At 46.1% G+C, this 18,414-nt stretch overlaps 1 protein-coding gene across 2 annotated transcripts in view; it reads left to right on the top strand.

Annotated features, from left to right (window-relative positions):
• PHRF1 (PHD and ring finger domains 1) overlaps positions 1-18,414 on the top strand; it is a 429,596-nt gene that overhangs the window by 392,953 nt on the left and 18,229 nt on the right. The window contains exon 16 of one of the 2 annotated variants that reach the window (XM_078682827.1): positions 8,963-9,220. The exons of the other annotated variant lie outside the window; for it this stretch is intronic. Coding sequence (XP_078538953.1) covers positions 8,963-9,220 — 258 coding nt within the window. The remainder of the gene's footprint in view (positions 1-8,962; positions 9,221-18,414) is intronic. 2 annotated transcript variants of the gene reach the window in all.

Below are 18,414 nucleotides of genomic sequence, written 5' to 3'. Positions count from 1 at the left end.
TTACATGTTCTACCTTCCTTAATGCTTTTCCTTACATTTACTACCTTCCCTGCACTTTTCTTTCCTCGTTTCCTACCTTCACTGGCACTGGTTTTCTCATCTGCATTACCTGCCTTCTTTACCACTGCTTTTCTCTTTTGCATGACCTGCCTTTTTTAGCACCGTCTTTCTCTCCCTCATTTCCTGCCTTTTCCAGCACTACTTTCCTCTTCTGCATTCTCCTACCTTGCGCAGGGTTGCTTTCCTTTATTAATGTTCACAAAAGCTTGTAAGTCACTTCAGAACATGTTTACTGGTCGTTCTAATTTTAATAAAATAAGTATTTATAGGTCAAAACTATTCTCATTCTATTGCTTTTAAAATTCCACTACTTTCTGTTTCCACTTGCTTTTTTCTCAGATCAGTTTGTTCATTTCATTGTTCCGAGCACTCCATTTGCTCCATTTCCCCTAAGCCCAAACATCAGTTACTTATGCCAAAGGTCCTGGTAGCCCTTTCTTCAGTTTACTGTCCCTCTGTGATCAGTGTTCCCTTGTAATGTGACCTTTGTTGCTTTAAAATCGTATAACCTTTCCACCTGTTTGGTTGGTACATATTATTTTCCATAGACCATTATTGACTAAAAGTGTCGGCCCAGTGTGTTTTCACTGTTTCTATTTCCTGAGGTCCTCTAGCAGTTAAACTTGAAGCTAACAGTCTACTATTGTTTAAAGTCTGGGAGCAGCCATCGCTCCTCTTCCTCATGGTGTGTGTATATATTCATAGAAGGACTCTTCCTGCTCATTTTCATGTTGCTAAGTAGTTTCTTATAATCAAAACTACTATACTGTCATTTTATATCAGTAATTTTATTCTGAACTGACGCAGCTTTTTCTTTCCTTTCTGCTGGTTCCGTCTCTCTAAAGTAGCCAGTCTTACAGGATATGTGTCACATTGAAGCCCGGGTCTGCGTAATAAATTTTCTCCTCGCATAAAATTATTTTACTTTGATCCCTTAACCTCTCCCCTTACTTTACCTTTGTAGCTATACTTAGACTAACTGTAAAGCAAACGCCTGGTTATTCTTTCCTTCTTTTGGGCTGATGTGTACTATCTAAATTATAGTTACACTCAAACATTTTCAGTGGGTCAAAAAGCATGTTCTGTGGTGTTACCTACCGCTGCATTTATGCCAGCAGGATGGCGCCGGGCGCTGAGAGGGTAGAAGGTTGGGCCCATGGAATTTTTGAGGGTTTTATTCCTACTGCACCCTAAATTAAACCCCTAGTTTCTAGAAAAGTCATAGTTTTGACAAATCTGTGTTATGCTGTGAGTCGGTATCTCTCTCACCCTGGGGTAAACCTTCTCTGTTTGCTATCACGACCGTTGGTTAGCCAAGTACACAAAGGAAGTATCTTGATTATTGAATTGGAATTAACAAGAATCTTAGACCTCTCATTTTCTTTATTCCTTGAGTCGCTTATCTGTAAACATTAGGAGTTCATAGAAACAGGATATGTTAAGGTAGCAAGTCCTGTAAAAAGTCCATGACTAAGATGCCCAGCAAGGTGTGCAATTCACTGAAGTAGTCAGACCCAAACACACAACCTCCACCACTAGACACGGAACAGTGGAAATGTATTAGTTATGTCACTGAGACTTGACATTTAATTCTGGCTTCTGCACTTCACCAAAATATGCTGGTTGTGAAATTTGTATTTAATGTCTTGGCAGTTTTCACGGCATTGTGGCATATCTTTGGTGAGAGCAGCCTCTGAGTCACACTATCGGAACCACTCGCACCCCAGCTGCTGTGTAATGAGCAAGTTGTAAACTGTGGAACCACAAGGATTTTTTTTTTTAATCTTTAATCTGGGCCTCTCTTTGTTACAAAAATTGTGTCCTTGGGTAACTTTCTGAACATATTTCTCTGCTCCTTTTTTAAGGCGGATAGGAGAAACTAAAATCAAACTAAACACTACTAATAAATAAATGATAAAAAAACAAAACAGGGCTGTAACCTAACATTCATTTATTTTACCCATGAAGGAGAGGCCACCCAGTCTCATGGCCCTCTTACTAAAGTACGGTATTCTGAGAAAGTTATGAATCTTGAAACAATAATCCCTGCACTGTGGTATTTGTGCTGCTGATTTACCAAGCTGTTTGATAGTCAAATCATATCCTTCCTATCCCTTTGTCCTCTTAATTGCAATTTTGTGATAGAGATGGGCAAGCCACTGCAGGCTCAGGCCTTTGAGCCAGGATCTTGGCTGTGGTTCAGCTCGAGGTTCTCTTGAATCTTCAGGCCTAAAACTTGCCTAGCATTCTGGCTACCTACAGTTCTAATCTCGTGTCAAAAACTAAAGATAAAACATAAACTTTTCATGGAAAAAGAGAAAGGGAAACAGATACCCATCTAGTGACTGAATTTATCAATCCTGGATTTCCAACTTGACCAAATTATGTGAACTAAAATTAACTGTTTGATTTCATTCTGCATCCTTTTTCTTCATTATCGCATATGAGAGTGCCTTCAAATACACAAGTTCAGAATGTGCACTCTACAAAACCTCTTGTTTGATTTAATAAACTATAATGTTGTTCCATAAAGGGTGCACATGGTAATGACTTTCCTCCTGTTTCATGTATGGTATTGTGATCAGGAAGGGGAAGGCATGAATATATCTAAATTCGTGTTTGAAAAATATCACTTTTGATAAATGCCTTTTTAATGCAGTGATCTAATCGGATGCACTGAGGTGAAACGCTTCAACATGTTAATGAATTTTAAACAGTCTTCATATTTGTAGGTGCTTTTTGCACAAGGTTTTAAAAATTGAGGTGTTTCTAAAGATATGTGGTGCAGGACACTTTCTTTGTTTTTTTCCGTTTACTTCAGTTAACATTTTAAAAAAAACTTGCCACTTTAATAGCTTTTTGAATGCCAATGCTAGGTCAAGTAAACAGAAGCTCAAGGCCCTGAAGTAAAGGTCAGGGGGGGCCGTAAGCGGCACCCCGCCCTACTTTGAGTTTTCCTGATCCACATGAGGCCTTTTCGCCTAACCCAGGAATAATCAGTAATTCTCTGTCAGGATCATTATTGATGCTCATTAACACATAGTTGAGTTTGAGTACCGGTTTTAAAGAAGGCTCGGTTATTTAAACAGGACTTTGAATTGTTTGTTTAGAGGTAACTTGCACATATAAAATTATGTCAGTAAGGTAATTAACCCAACACAGGGTGTAGCACGGGCACTTTACTGTAATCTTAACTTTATTTAACGAAACTAATACCTCTAAATAACAGCATGTCGAACTAATTCGTGATACATTAGGTAAATGTTTTTTGATCAACATTGTAAAGTGGTACTGTCTGCTTTTTGGGCGTGATGCAGTTGGTTTCCTGCAGTAAGCGGCGAGTCCAGCGTGATTGTAGAGGTCTGTGGCTGCTCTGGCTCTTTAAATACATTTTGTCCTTCGTATATCACCTGAGGCCATTTACTTTTGATTGTGTTTATTTTTTTTTCTTTCAATCTGAGTATTCCTATTTGAAAGCTGAGCTAAATCTTGCAGACTCTTTTCCGACAATCAGCCACTCTTGACATGTTCAGATATTTTTAATAGTAACTCAGTGACTCCTGAGGTATATAGAATGAGCTGGTTCTTCCGTACAATGCGTTTGTAACATAACTGGGTTCTGCAGCCTCTGCTCTTTTTAGTGGGTTATTAAGACATTAACCACATATCTACTTTCTTTTCTGATGTCTTGTTCACACCCTCTTGAAGAAAAAGTTGTACTCCGTTTTCTTTCAGCTCCTTCTTTGCGCCAACATCTGACACACAGTGTGGATTGGTGGCCCGGACAAACCTCCAGCATAGTCTGGAATGTCACTAATGGTTCCACGCCGGTACCCCCCCCCCCCCCCCCCCCCCCCCCCCCATCCACCCCTGCGAGTCTTGGTTGAGTGGTTATCGCAGCTGTTAAATTCATTTGGATTGTGCTGATTTCAGCAAATTCAAGTAGAGTTAATAAAATAAGCTAAACTATATTATTATACAGTAGAAGACGGAGGTATTACAAATGCAGAATAGAAATTTAGAGTGGGTTCAACTGACTACCATTTACCAATTGATGCTGCCACAAATAGTCATGATTGGTCCACAAGTCCTTGCTTGATGCTGGATATCACTCAGCCCACAGTCTAAGTGAAGCAATCCTTAATCTTGGACCTAGGATAGTTATAGATTTTGTGTCGTGGCATCACTGGATACCACAATCTCTTTGAATTAGTCAAATTTTTTATGGGATTGTTAAAATTTGTTCCAGCATTTCAAGATTTACTTGTGGAGTGAACTGTTGCTAGAGGCAAGATTGCCGAGAGTCTTTTTTCACAAAAAGGCAATATGCATGCTGAGAACTATGGAATAGTGCTCCAAGTTACCCCAATAATCCTAATTTTTGTAGGGGGGCGGATGCAGCTGCAGAGGAAAAGAAGGTGGGTAGGGATTGAATGCGAAAGAAAGACAAACTGACTTCCCCCTTCCCACCTGGGTCATGTGAAAATGAAAATAACCGCTCTGTGGGGACAGAGCTCAGTGGCACACCCATTTTAAGCATTTGTTTCATACTCGTACTGCCAGTCAATCCTGGGCTATGCATGTGATTGGATCAGGGCCGGCTCTAGGCTCATGGTGGCCCTGTGCAGGAGCGTAGGTGGGGGCCCCGGAAGAGTGAGTCCGGACGGGGCGGAGCTCAGGAAGGTGTTTTAATAATACGTCCAGAAAAGTCGTTAGATGATTTACCAGTACCTGCGGCTGCTCCTACCCTTCCGAATTCGTCTCGGAACGATACAATTTAGGAGGAGGAGGGCATTGTGACACACAACATGAGGGACTGGGCGCACAGACAGCTGCAGTGCCAGGGCCATGACGGGGGCACCGGACCCCCACAACCCCCCACAGAGAAATAATCGGTCATTGGTTATGATTCTATGCCTTTATAAGGATATGGAGATCTATACCTATATAAGGGCAAAGGGCATTAATTGGGAAAATTACACTAGGGTCCTAAAATGATACATAACAATGTATGCAAAAACTGACTGTAGGATATGCAGGCAAATGAAAAACGTGGAGTTAGAATAGTAATTTGACCTCCCTGTGTTTGCCACGCCCACTGCTGCCCTGGGGACGCAGTTCAGGACAAGTAATGTGACGAGCGAGTAGTGAGCAGCAGCAGGCCATATCTAATATATACGGCTCTGTGCTGCTTTAATCTCACCCTTGTGCAGGTCAGTAACTTTTGTTGCTGTGCTGCATTGCGATAAAGAAAATCTGCCCCTTGGTGTGCATGCCTGGCGTGCCCAATCTAGCCTTAACCCTAGCACTCTCCGGCAGTTGGTGGCATTTAAATTTAAAAAATACTCTATGGGATTTCCTTACTTCACTTCACCCTCTCTCTTAACCTGTCTCTAGGTTCTACTTCTCCATGTACCTTTAACCTCCCTCCCTCTCTATGTATCTCACATGTGTCTACGGGACGCCCCAGCTGAGGAGTGAGGTGCTCTGGCAGAGCTGGGTGAGTTCCAGTAACGGACAGCAGGACTGCTAAAGAGAGAGATAGCGAGTTCCTTCCCCTGGAGTAACCATAGGTGCTCTCCGCGCTCCACCGGGGCCCGCGCCTGGCTGTGTGAAACTAAAAGCGCTCGGGTTGGCCCGGTCGCTCCCCTGCCCCCCGAACTCTAGGGGCCCCCAGGAGTCGCTGGGACTTGGAGCCATATTTCAACTGTCTTAATAGTGCAGAAATACCCTTTCTCTCCACCTTTATTGGCACAGACTGGGCAGGCGGCCTAAAGAAATCAATCACCACCAGTTTACATGGGAGGCCGCACCCGCTGCCACTGACTGGAAGACAGACGGCGGCCTACGAGTCGATGGATGCGGCACCGGCAAATTGAATGTGCAGCGAGCTCCCCTCGGAGAAAGTGTCAGTGATTCCGAAATGTAATACTCGGCAATGATTAGGCCTTCCGCTGGCTGGGAGCCAGCCATATACTGCAGCTTAATTTAATGCAAAATAGTACAGCCCCGACTCCACCTTTATTATAGGCCCTGCAGGCACAGGCGGAGAGGGGCCTAAAGGAAATCAGTGGCCAGCGCTGCCACTGGAAGACAGACAGCGGGCGGCCTACCTCGATGCGGCAAAACTCCAGGCTGCAGTAAATTCGCCCCTCCGACCTCAAGCATTAACAGCTACACTCACGCCCGGCTACCTATCTACATAATATGACTCGCTTGCTTCCCATGACGCGTCGCGATAGTCTCGCCCCTCCGACCTCCAGCATTAACAGCTACACTCACGCCCGGCTACCTATCTTCATAATATGACTCGCTTGCTTGCCATGACGCGTCGCGATAGTCAGTCAGTGCCACAAACAGTGTGCAGAAATATCATTATCAATCATCTGAGAGAATGGATCTATTCTGCCCTTACCCGGCAGGTGCGTTCACACTTCTTCACTTTATTCTCAGTCTGAGCTCAGAGGCCGCTCAACTTTTGTCCGACTCCGACGTCGACGACCACCAAATGGCTGGGCTGTGCAGAGAGATCATACGCCACCAGTCCCACAAGTTAGTTACGCACGTGGGGAAGTCAAGCAGCAGGTTAGGTTGAGTCTGCGCGTTGCCGCAGATCACTCTATCCTGGCTTCCGGCGTCTGTGCCAGCCAGCCGGGTGACAGTCATGATGATTTGAAACACCCCGGCGCCCCTGCTTGCCAATCAGGAACGAGGTCGGTGCGGACTCCAGAGGCCAGGGAAGTTAAAGGGAGAAGGGGGGGGGGGGGGTGACTCAATGTGTCAGGGCTTGGAACTGTGAATGTCGGAACTTAGTATTGGAAGCCGGGGTCGGAGCCGGAGGCCGCCAAATCCTGCCAGGGGGCCGCCAGTGCCACGATGTATCATTGATCCTTCCGATCCTCGTCGTGGCGGCCCCTAGGGTTTGGCGGCCCTGTGCAGGTGCACACTTTGCACAAGCCTAGGGCCGGCCCTGATTGGATACTTGACCAGGTGGCAACCAGTCTTCCAAGTCTATTTTATTTATTTATTTAGTTTTTGTAAATGGATAGATAATTATTCATGACTCCCATTGACAGACAGATGGAGATAAATTGTCCTGGTACAATGCCGCTTTGGAGCTTCTGAATATGAAGAGTGAGAAAGAGAACAGTAGGTGTGTTAGTGCTCGAAGTGCGCTGAAAATGGTGGCAACATGGGTCTGTAAAAGCGACGTGGCCACATAAGCATAACTAGGAATCCTTTCCAAGTGGTGTAGCCTAATATTAAGGGTGTGGCTTGCAATATGTGAACAAGAATCTCGTGCTTCACACAACATGGCCCCTCACCAATATTTGAGTGACTTTGTGAGTTTTCTAATATGACATCGAGACATACCATACAACAATCAATAGCCCCCTAAAACAAGCCAAGAATATTGGCTTTGCCAATGCATGTTAGCCATAAAAGATAAACAAGTAATAGTGATTCCGTTCTTTAGAATTGATAATGTTTCAATTCTGAAAATATGAGACTATGAATTGAACATTACTGTGGTATGGAGAGCGGTTTTCGGAGTGCCGCATTCACTGCTGTTCTCCATTTTCCATTGCCTTATGCCACAGTCTCTCCTTATATTAGGCATATTTTTCTCGCCATATGTTTCTGAAATCCTCCATCTGCCCTGCTCATACTCTTTCTTCTTCTTCCAGGCCTTTCTCTGCTTTTCTGCTTGTACTTCCATGCATTATTTCTCCTTCACCAAGCCCTCTCTCACACACACAATCTCTCTCCCCCCACCTGTAAACACAGCATTTTCTTTCTGTGGCGCTGTCAATATTTCACTGCTGTATCTACCTCCTTTGCACGCTTTCACACAAAGTAGCAATTACAATTGGCAAATATTGGACCATTTCTTGCTGCACTCTAAAGGGAGGTCAAGAATTGAATGAGCATGTTGTCTGAACACCTTTGTTTGACGCACGGACGGGTACTGTGAGAAACTTGAATTGCTTTTCTGACTTGTCAAACGTCTCCCATCAGGGCACATCAACAACCTGAACTCCCCCAGACAAATGCAAATAGTCTTTGGGAAAGCAAGAGGAAGAAAAATGTGAAATGTAGACTGTGATCGCATCACTGACATGGATTACCTTATGGGTTTTACAGTCATTGTTGAGAAATGTATCTTTTATCCTGTATAGATAGAGTTCTAAATCTAGGGCCCCATTGGGACCCTTTCAAAGTCATTGTTTAATTGCTGACAGTCTGCCCCACTTAAACCCCTGATGGGCATGAAGCAGGGAGAACCCGACGGCACAATGGAAAACGGTAATCTCGTGACTTTAGGCGACGAAGAATTAATCTTCTACATTTTCTTTGTTTCTAGTAAAGCAGGGAATAGCAAGGTACAATATCGAAAACAAGGGGCTTATGTAGGATCGATACATGTAAATGGCTTACAATGTTGCGCTGTAGAGGTCCACGGATCTTCAACAGGTTGAAATATTCTTTCGCTGTTCTTTTGACAAGAACAAGCTGAGCACAAAGGACAGTGTGTTGCTACTCCAGTTGGCTGAATGTCACCCGCATAATATCCAATCCTCGAAATGGATCCTGTTGGTAAATCAAAGGCAAATATGGCATTTGATTTAGTCCCCAAATATGTATGCGAATTGAGTAAAAGCTGCCTTTGAAGATATTACATATATTCTTAACCAAAAAACTCTCTGTAGTAACTTGCTGAATAATCTGAATTTGCTCTGTTAAATGAATGATCGGACAACCTACATCTTTAAGTGTGCCAGTTGTATTGCAAGCTTATGAACCGGCCTGGTGCCAGCAATGTAAGCACAGTACACAATAGACATTTTAGCAACTTAACTTTCAATTCTTTTAAATAACTTTGCGCCTCTCTATTGGATAGGTTCACAGCCCGGACGTCCCTTTGACTCCACCCCTGTCGTCAAGTTTCGCAACCTACACTCCTGTCAGCGAGCCCTCTGCTCAGTATGTCATGAAGGGGAGCCTTCCTCTGCTTGGATGCATGGCAGGTTCAACTGTAACATCTGAGCCGGGGAACCTGGCAGTAGCTTCTGAACCAGGATCACAGTCAGCCTTCACAGGTGACGCTGAGGAGAAGACCACATTTCCGAAACCATCACTGGATAGAATCACACAAGAAGTAAGGGAGGTGCTTCTACAGGGCTTCATTTTAAAGTTGTTAAAAAGTACTAACAAAGTAGGATTTATCGATATCTGGTACAAAAGTAAGCATTTATGAACAGGAAATACCTGACTAAGTTTAAATTTTCCAATTATAAAACCAATATATAAATCTACTTCCAAAAATTTTGCAGCTACTTAGGGTGTATTAAGGCAAGGTCGAGCCACGACAGTTGAAATCAAGGCTTTTAGGGTGGGTGTGAAATTCATTTAATTGTTTTACACAATTCCCTTCAGATTTCCAATGGTAGGTGCAAGTAGGCGAGGAAGCAAAATTGTGTTGTGTAGTATAACTGCATGCTTTTTTTCTTTTTAACAATGTTGGTGCATATAGGCAGGATTATGAGTACATGCAAACACTACATTGTAAGTTTGTATGAGTGGGTGGAAAAGCCATTTCAAAATTATTCTCCATAAATGTCGAAATTGAGTAATTGCTCCTTCTCGAGATGGTCTGTGTTGTACGACTGCAAATTATTGCAATCCTTCAAAAGCATAGATTGCTGAATTGTACAGTGTCTTCTGTTAGTGACCCACAAGATGCATGCAGAAGCTCTGTCCTTCTTATGTTATCAGTACTTGTAAAGCTCATGTAAAACCAGACTGTTCCTTGGCGCTGGGATAAGAGAACCACTGAATCAGGCATAACATTGTTTGAAAAGCCAGGTTTTTAGGTGTTGTCTGGTGTAACAAGGGGTCGACCTTATTTCCAATGGGGGGGGAGTTCCAAATACATGGGGTGCGTACAGAGAAGCTGGAGCTGCCCAATCATTTCTTCTTGAAGGGGGGATGGGGGGGGGGGGGGGTGGGGGGGGCAGGGGATGAGAAGGTTCAGGTGAGCGGATTTAATATTGCGGGCGGGAGTGTTCTTTTAAATGCGACCTGAGATGAAAGCTGGGCTGCTACCATATAGTGATTTAAAGATGATGCAGCCGGTGTAGTTGCCTCATCGGGAGGGTCATGTGGCATCTCCTAGGTTGACGGTAGATGAGCCTGGCTGCTTGGCTCTGAGACAATTGCAATCCACATTTGAGTCCTTCCGGTATACCCAGGTACATAGAATTCACATAGTCGATCCCCAAGATTACTAATGCAATGACAACCTGGATAAGAGCTTCAAGAGTAAGAAATTTGCCTATTACAAGCTGCTAGTGGCCTGTAAGAAGCTGGGTGAGATCATAGTCCCTACTTTAGGTTTCAAAGACAAGTTCTTATCAATAAGGACTCCAAGGCTCATGACTGAGCTTTTCGGTTGTGGGGGACGTGCCAGAGCGGCTGGCCAAAATGTGGACTTGCACAGGTCATGCCTGCTATTGGTTATGACAATCTCAATCTTATCTAAATTTAATTTGAGGTGATTGCTGTTCACCAAATAGCGGATGAATAGCATCCTGTTTTGCTAAGTTACTTTAGATTTAGGTGAGTTAGTTATAGCAAAAAGTAATTGCATATCATCGGCGTAATTGTAAATTATAACCTTCGTCTATTTCAAGGAGTACATAAGGGGGCTTATGTGCAAATCGAACAGGTGGGGTGAAAGAGAGGACCCCTGGGGCACTCCACATGTACTTTGGACTTTGGGTGAGCGGAAAGGGAAAAGACAAACAAATTGGACACGGTCTTCAGGAAAGAGGTGATCCACTTGAGTACTGTGCCCAGGGGGCGAGCAGTTCTCCTGGCCTGGTCGATCAGAAGTTCATGGTCTACTGTGTTGAAGGCTGCTGAGAGATCTAATAACACCAGTGCCTGAGTGGTACCCTTATCAGCTTCTTCCCGCATGTCATCTACGACTGAGAGGCTGACCGCTTCGGTGGAGTGGGCTGTCCAAAAGCCTGCTTGATGGGGGATCGAGAAAGTGGTAGTCCTTAAGGAAGGAACATAAGCATCTAGCAGCATTTGTTTCCAGAACCTTTGCTAGGTATGGTAGTAGGGATGTGGTTTGCATGTTGGAATAACGAGTTCCTTTACAGCGCCTACCTGAACAACGAAGTGTCTACTACAACCACGTCTTAAGCATGACTAGCTTTACCACGCATTCCTCTACCACGATTTTTCGTGGTAAAGGCATGCTTGTTAGACTGCTATCTGTGACTGAGTTTACCACCCCCTTCCTTCTCCCCCGGAGTCCTAAATACACCCCCAACCTCCTTAAAACTATCCCGACCCCACCTTCCCCTAAAAGCTAATCTGTACCCCCCACCCCCTAAAAACTAGCCCAGGCCCCCCTCACCCCCTAAAAACTAACTCTAACCCCTCCCACTCCCTAAAAACGAACCCAAACCCCCACCCCCTAAAAACTAACCCGAATCACGCCACCCCTGAAAACTAATTCAAAACCCTCCCACCCCTAAAAACTACATTTTGCAGATTTATTTTCAGTCTTGCAAAAGTCCTCATTGAATGTAGAAACCAAAGTTAAAGTAGAGGTTGTATCAAACCGTGTGGTGTAGACAATGAGCGAGTGGGAATGGGAGGGAGACTGTACAGTGCCATTAATTCTGCCAGCATTCCTGCTAAGAAGGTCATTTTGATAATTTCTGATCGATTAGCAACCATGTGTGCAATGAGAGTGAAAACAAGAAACTGGAGCAATAGTGTTGTCCTAAAAAAATTCATTTTTATAGGACAGAAGCCCTCACCCATTCAAAAGTGGCATGTTTCATCATATGGTTACTCCACGCACAAACAGCTACCATGCTGATTTGATCTGATAGAGACATCTTGCCGCAGATTCCTTACCTTTGAATTTCCCCAGGCTTCAGACTGGATCTGGAAGATTTTTCGTGAGCAGTATCCCTTAGCGCCAGTGAGTGACATTGGTCGGCTCTGTGTGACATCCGCGCCAGAAGCGAGAATCGCGTCACCTATATAGGCTCCACCTTGTCGCACTGACTTTGGTTCTTTTCTTTCTGCACTAGCCAGCACTGATCAAGAGAAACGCAACGCCTCTGTTAGTTTTTGACAGTATTTTTGTGACATTTTGTTGTTCTCTTTTGAAGTTTCCTCCTGGTGTGTAGAGGATGTCATCGAGGAAGACCAGTTTTAAGCCCTGTGGCATCTGTCACCATGCTATGTCGGCGACGGGCCCGTCACTTGTATGGTTTTTGGAGCACAACCACGTAGTGCTCAGTGTGTCGGACCATGGCTCTGAAGGCTTTGAGGGACCAGTCCCTAAAGCTGCTGGAGGTCCAGCATGCAACTCTGCGGAAGTCACTTGAGAGGAAGGTCTCAGGCCATTCCAGGATTCTAAAGTCCTATTCGTCCCACTCCAAATCGTTAGGGCACTCTGGTAAGAGGCACAAAAAGCAAATTAAATCATAGCATGCTTCAACTTATCCGTCGTCAGCCAACGCGACTAAGAAGCATCAGCGTTCGAGGCCTTGTTCGAATGCTTGGTTCCTCCGAACCTGTGCTTGGGATAACTCATCGCCACCCCAGTTTTCTGAGAGCGAGAGAGATTCCCCTTCAAATCAGAGTTTTATGATCCCATGCACCTCATTTTTCAGCGGCCAGTTTGCTCCGAAACGCCTACAGGCTCGGCGGGGCCAGAGGGGGCCCCAACCGTTCCGCACCGACCCCTCCAGTGTACCCCCGTGGATCCGGTCTTGGATCTGGACCAGCGCCAATTGTGTCATTACGACCTTCCCTGGTGCCAGTCCCAACACCGATGGCAACGGCAGCACCTACTAGCGGTGCAAGCCCTATTCTGATCTATAATAACACAGAGCAGTGCCGACTGATGTTGATTCTGGTGCCGACAAGACCCCTGTGTTATACGCCGGAGCTAAGCCTTATTCTGCCGGGCTAGGCCTTGGGGTGGAACAGGAGGGGGATCACTGGACCCTTTATTATACCAGTATGAACAAGAGTTGAACTGGTATGAGGAACTGGGTGATGCCAGTGTACTGGACACATCTCCAGATTCCAGCATGCTCTCCTCTCCGCCGTGGCTTCGGAGGCAGGAGCTACATATGCAATAATGATACGAAGGGCGGCTGAGGTAAAGGCCACCATCTTGACAAAGGTGTTGTAACCGGTAGTCTCTTTCACTGCCCCCCCCGCCCCCCTACTGCCATTCAACAAAGCCCTCACTGGGGTCCTGGTCCATACCCATCACAGGAGCTCCTGTGAATAGAATGATTGCCCATCACCCTGCCGCGCCCTAGAGGACCCAAGTTTCCTTACCCAGCACCCTACCCCGGAGAGCTTGGTGGGCTGTACCATGGCGCGTTCCCTGTTGCTCCCAAAGACAGGGAATCAAGGAGGCTAGACAGCTTGGAAGGAATGTTTTCTTCCACCAGCCTTTCTTTGTGGTCAGTGAACACCACATTCTTATTGGGCCGTTATTTCCACACGCTGTGGGTAACGGTTGAGCAAGTACTGCCACAGGGCCCGGAGAAGACCCGGGCCATTCTCTTTCAGGCAGTTTCAGACTGGAGAGACGCAGCGAAGTTCACTATACGTTGGAGTTTGGACATGACCAACTCGCTGGGCAGAGCGGTTTCGTCGACGGTGGCCGGCACACGCCATGCCTGGTTGAGAAAATCTAGCTTTTCAGGGGATGTTAAGGCTTCCCTTATGAGCATGCTTTTGGTGGCACTCGTCTCTTCGGATACAAGGCAGACTAGGGGGCTGGAGCACTTAAAGAACTTGCGGGCTACGGCCAAGTTCGTGGGCCTCTCGACTGCCCCACATCCCATGTCTGTCTTTCAATCCCAGCCACCGAGCTGCACAACTTCCCACCATCTGCGTGCACGAGGGCCCGGTTCCTACCGGCCTTTTGGGTTGTCGGGCAGCCAGCAGTGTGGTACAGTCACCACCCCCTGCAGCTGCAGCCTCCAAACCTTGCTAATCTTGTCCTTTTAGATCATGGACTTCCAGTTGGTAGCAGGATCTGCCATCACCTCCACCACGGACAGTCCATTACACGGACAGGTGGGTTCTGCAGATGGTCCGAAGAGGCTACTCCCTACCCTTTGAGACTACCTCTCTCTCTCTCTCCATACCTCTATCTTACAACTGGCTGACGAAGGATCATCTGTCACTGCTCCAGGAGGAAGTCATGGTTCTTTTGGCCAAGGGAGCCAACGAGAGGGTTCCGGCCCCAAAAAAGGATAAGGGCTTTCATACTATCCTAGATCCCCAAGCCCTCAACTACTTCCTAGAAAAGTAGACATTCAAAATGCTCCTATTGGGTCAGGTCCGGTCTGCCCTGGGCCCATGAAACTAAATGGTAGTGTTGGACTTGCAGGATGCCTATTTTCATATCCCTGTCTTGCCTGCCCACCAGCGTTGCCTGCGGTTTATGGTAGCTAACCGAGACAATGGTCCCTAGACAAGAAAGAATGAGAACAGAATAAATATAGACTAGATAGTGCTATATTCAATGTGTCCAGCCGGACAATTTAATTACTCATAGTGGAAATATAAAGGTAATACATGATGTGATACAAGTGGGACACCAGCCGATGTCCGACTAACACACTGGGGGGACAAGAACACGAGGGAATTGTAGGCAAGGTAGGGTCATCTGAGTATCATAAATCATAAACAGACAATCCACGACAAACACATATGCATGCACAAATTCACTGTACAACTATGCAATTAGTGCGGTTTATGTTAGGCCACAAGCATTTTCATTTCACTGTGCTCCCTTTTGACCTTACCTGCGTCCATCGGGTGTTCACCAAAGTGATGGTGGTAGTTGCAGATCATGGGTGCCAGTCTTATTCAATCTTGGCGACTGCGTGCTGAAGGTGGGCCCCCCCCAGGCTGTTGTCTTCCACCTGCAGACTACGGCTGACGTCCTGCATTTGCTGGGGTTCACTATGAACATGCCAAAGTCACCCCTGACTCCCTCTCAGACCCTCCCTTTCATCAGAGCTGTTCTGGATACAGTGCAGTTTCTGGCTTATCCTCCAGAGTGGCAAGTTCAGGCTATGCGGGCTATGATACCGATGTTTCAGCCATTATACTGGATGTTGGGAGACTTACTCTCCTGCTGCTGGGCCTCATAACCTCCTGCTGGTGACACATGCCATATGTGACTCAGTAGTAGGAGTGGACGCAGCATCAGGGCAGTCTTTCCCACATGGTCCACATCTCAGAGGGAAGAGCAAAGGACCTGCAATGGTGGCTAATGAACCGCGATTGTGTCAGAGGCAGACCCCCTATCCCTTTCCCAACCAGATCTCACAGTAGTGACAGATGATTCACTCCTGGGAGTGGGTGGCCACTTGGGAGAGGTGGAGATCAGAGGACTCTGGTCTCTGGCTGAATCTGGACTCCACATCAACCTGTTGGAGCTCCAAGCGATCAAACTGGCATGGAACGCCCTTCTACTCTCTATCAAGGGAAGGCTAGTACAAGTGTTTACGAACAACACCACTGCTATGTGGTACTGCAACAAAAAGGGCGGGTTGGGCTTGTGGACACTTTTGTCAAGAGGCCCTGCATCTCTTGACATGGCTGGAGCGGCAGGGCATTTCCCTTGTGCTTTAACACCTGGCAGGTTCCTTGAACACCAGGGCGGACAAACCCAGCCGTCGATGCCCAGTAGATCACGAATGGCGTCTCCACCCGGAGGTGGTACAAAGTCTATTTCAACAGTGGGGAGAGCCTTGGTTAGATGTGATCGCCTCTGCCGTAAACACACAATATCAGCAGTTTTGCACGCTGGAGTTTACAAGGCAGTTCTCGCTCGGATACGCATTTCTTCTCAAGTGGAGCTCAAGCCACATGTATGCCTCCCCGCCAATACCACTCCTGCCCAGATTTCTCAAGAAGATCATGAACGACCAAGCCCAGGTCATCCTTATGACTCCGGGCTGGGCAAGGAGAGTCGGACATCCTGACCTTCTGAACATAAGCATTAAGGGTCTTCTGTTGCAGCAGCATGGAAGGGTCTTCCACCCGAACCTGTCAACTCTGCACCTTCTTGCATAGAGATTGAGCGGCAGTTGATAGCTTTCGACCTTCCTCCCAAAGTCTGTAATGTTATTCTGGCAGCCAGGCATCCCTCCACCAAGACAATATACGCCTGCCAATGGAAAAGTTTTTATCATATTGTACAGAAAAGTCTATTGACCCTCTTTCTGCCTCCCTTTCTGATATTTTACTTTTTATTTTGGCCCTTGCCCAGTAGGGCTCTGCTCTGGGCACTCGGAAAGAGTATCTTTCTGCCTTGTCTGCCTTCTTGAAGCTGCCTGACCAACCCTCCTTATTTAAATTGATGATTGTAAATCATTTCTCAAAAGTTTTGTACATATGTTCCCACTTTCCCCTTTCGTTATGCCTCAGTGGTACCTTTATTTGGTTCTCACTTTTCTAATGTGTGCTCTCTTTGACCCTTTACACAATTGGCCCCTCAGGCTGCTCATCATCAAAACGGCCTTTCTTGTGGCCATTACATCAGCTAGAAGGTTGCGTGAGCTGCAGGCCTTATCATCTAAGCCTCCCTTCCTATCAGTTTTTCCTGACAAACTGGCGCATCAGACTAGGGCCTCTTTCCTGCCAAATGTGGTAACACCATTTCTTGTGGGCCAGTCTGTCACCCTGCCCATTTTCTATTTTCCTCCATATCCCTATAAAGAAGAGGCGGTACTCCAGCATCTGGACCTAAAAGGAGCATCGTCATTCTACCTTGACTGCACACAAGATGTCTGGGTGGACCACCAATTCTTCATGGAGTATGTCATTCTCTGCATCAATATCTGCTACGCACTGGCAAAGAAGCATCCTCCTGAAGGCTTAGAAGCTCATTTCACCAGAGCTATGGCTGCGACCGCTGCGTTAGCCCATGGAGTTCCAGTCCTGGACATCTGTCCGGCAGCAACGTGGACATCCCTGCCCACGTTTATCAAGCATTACTGCTTGGACAGTCTGGTCCGCAGGGACAGGCAGTTTGGTCCTGCAGGACTTTTAAGTTTAAATTAGTCTGTACACCCACTATTCAATGGTAAGGAAACTGCATCTAGTTACTTACATACCTTCGACAACTCCTTATCTGGTAGAGACAATATCTAGCTGCAGATTCCTTACTGACCCACCCATCCTCACCGCTCTGCGGACATATTGCTAGGGTCAGGCTGATCCCTTTCATGGCCCTAATTTGGACATACCAGTGTCCGTGAACTTCATGGCTCCTTGCTTCTGGCATGGAAAGTTGTGAAAAGTAACTGAAATCAGCTCTATGAGGTGGCACCTATATAGGTGATTCAGATGTCACTTCCAGTGCGGATGACGCCAACAATGCCACGTGGAGTTGACTGAAGCCACCTATGGGCATGCAGGGATAATGTTGATGAAAAATCTTCTGGATCGAGTCTGACGATGCTGCAGTACAAAATCACCAAAGCGCAACTGGTAATTGTACAGCCTGATTGTAATCCAATGCCCCTCCTAGAGCGGACATGTCATCAGAGGCACTATTATTTTGCCTCAGATTCTACTCAAAGCTTGGCTTCGCCTAGAGACGATGATGGAAATGGAGACGATTTACTCCCACCTTCGAATGATGACAATTTTTACATGGAATTGCAATGGGCCTCTGATACAGATACAGGGCTGGACTCGCCATTTGGAACTATAACTAAGAAGAGTGCTTCTTTTGCAGTGATAATCCGATGTGCAGCTGAGATCATGGACCTACAGCTGCCCTTTATTGAGATTAAGCCAAATGTCCTTATGGAAATCCTACACCCTGTGCCAACAACATCAGAGTCCTTGCGCCCATTTAATGAGACCCTCATTGACACCTTACTGGGCACCTGTACAAAGCGGTGTCCTGCCCACAGGTGAATAGGCAGGTGGTCAGATGTCAAAGCCTAGTGCCTGGCAGCCCAGATTTCCTCAATAATCCTAAGAGAGTTGAGACTGTTTGTTCAGGCATCAACCAGCAAAATGATCTCCAATTCCTATCAATGACTTCCGTAGATAGAAAGTATAAGAGGATTGAGGAGTTCTGAAAACGTATATTCTCTTCGCTAGCCTAGAATTGAGGCCAGTCAGGGCAATTTGTTTTGGGCAGCTATATGCACGCCCTCTGGTTTATAGCCAGTGGGATATTGGTGGCATGAATGTTCTTCACAGGATTCTCTGGAGACATTTCAGGCCTTTCACATGGATATTCCTTGTGATGGCTCACTCCTG

The sequence above is a fragment of the Lissotriton helveticus genome, chromosome 3_1, assembly GCF_964261635.1.
Source record: "Lissotriton helveticus chromosome 3_1, aLisHel1.1, whole genome shotgun sequence".
In the NCBI taxonomy this organism is placed as follows: Eukaryota; Metazoa; Chordata; class Amphibia; order Caudata; family Salamandridae; genus Lissotriton; species Lissotriton helveticus.
The sequence above is the reverse complement of the archived record's forward strand: the minus strand, read 5'-3'. Positions and strand labels throughout refer to the sequence as shown.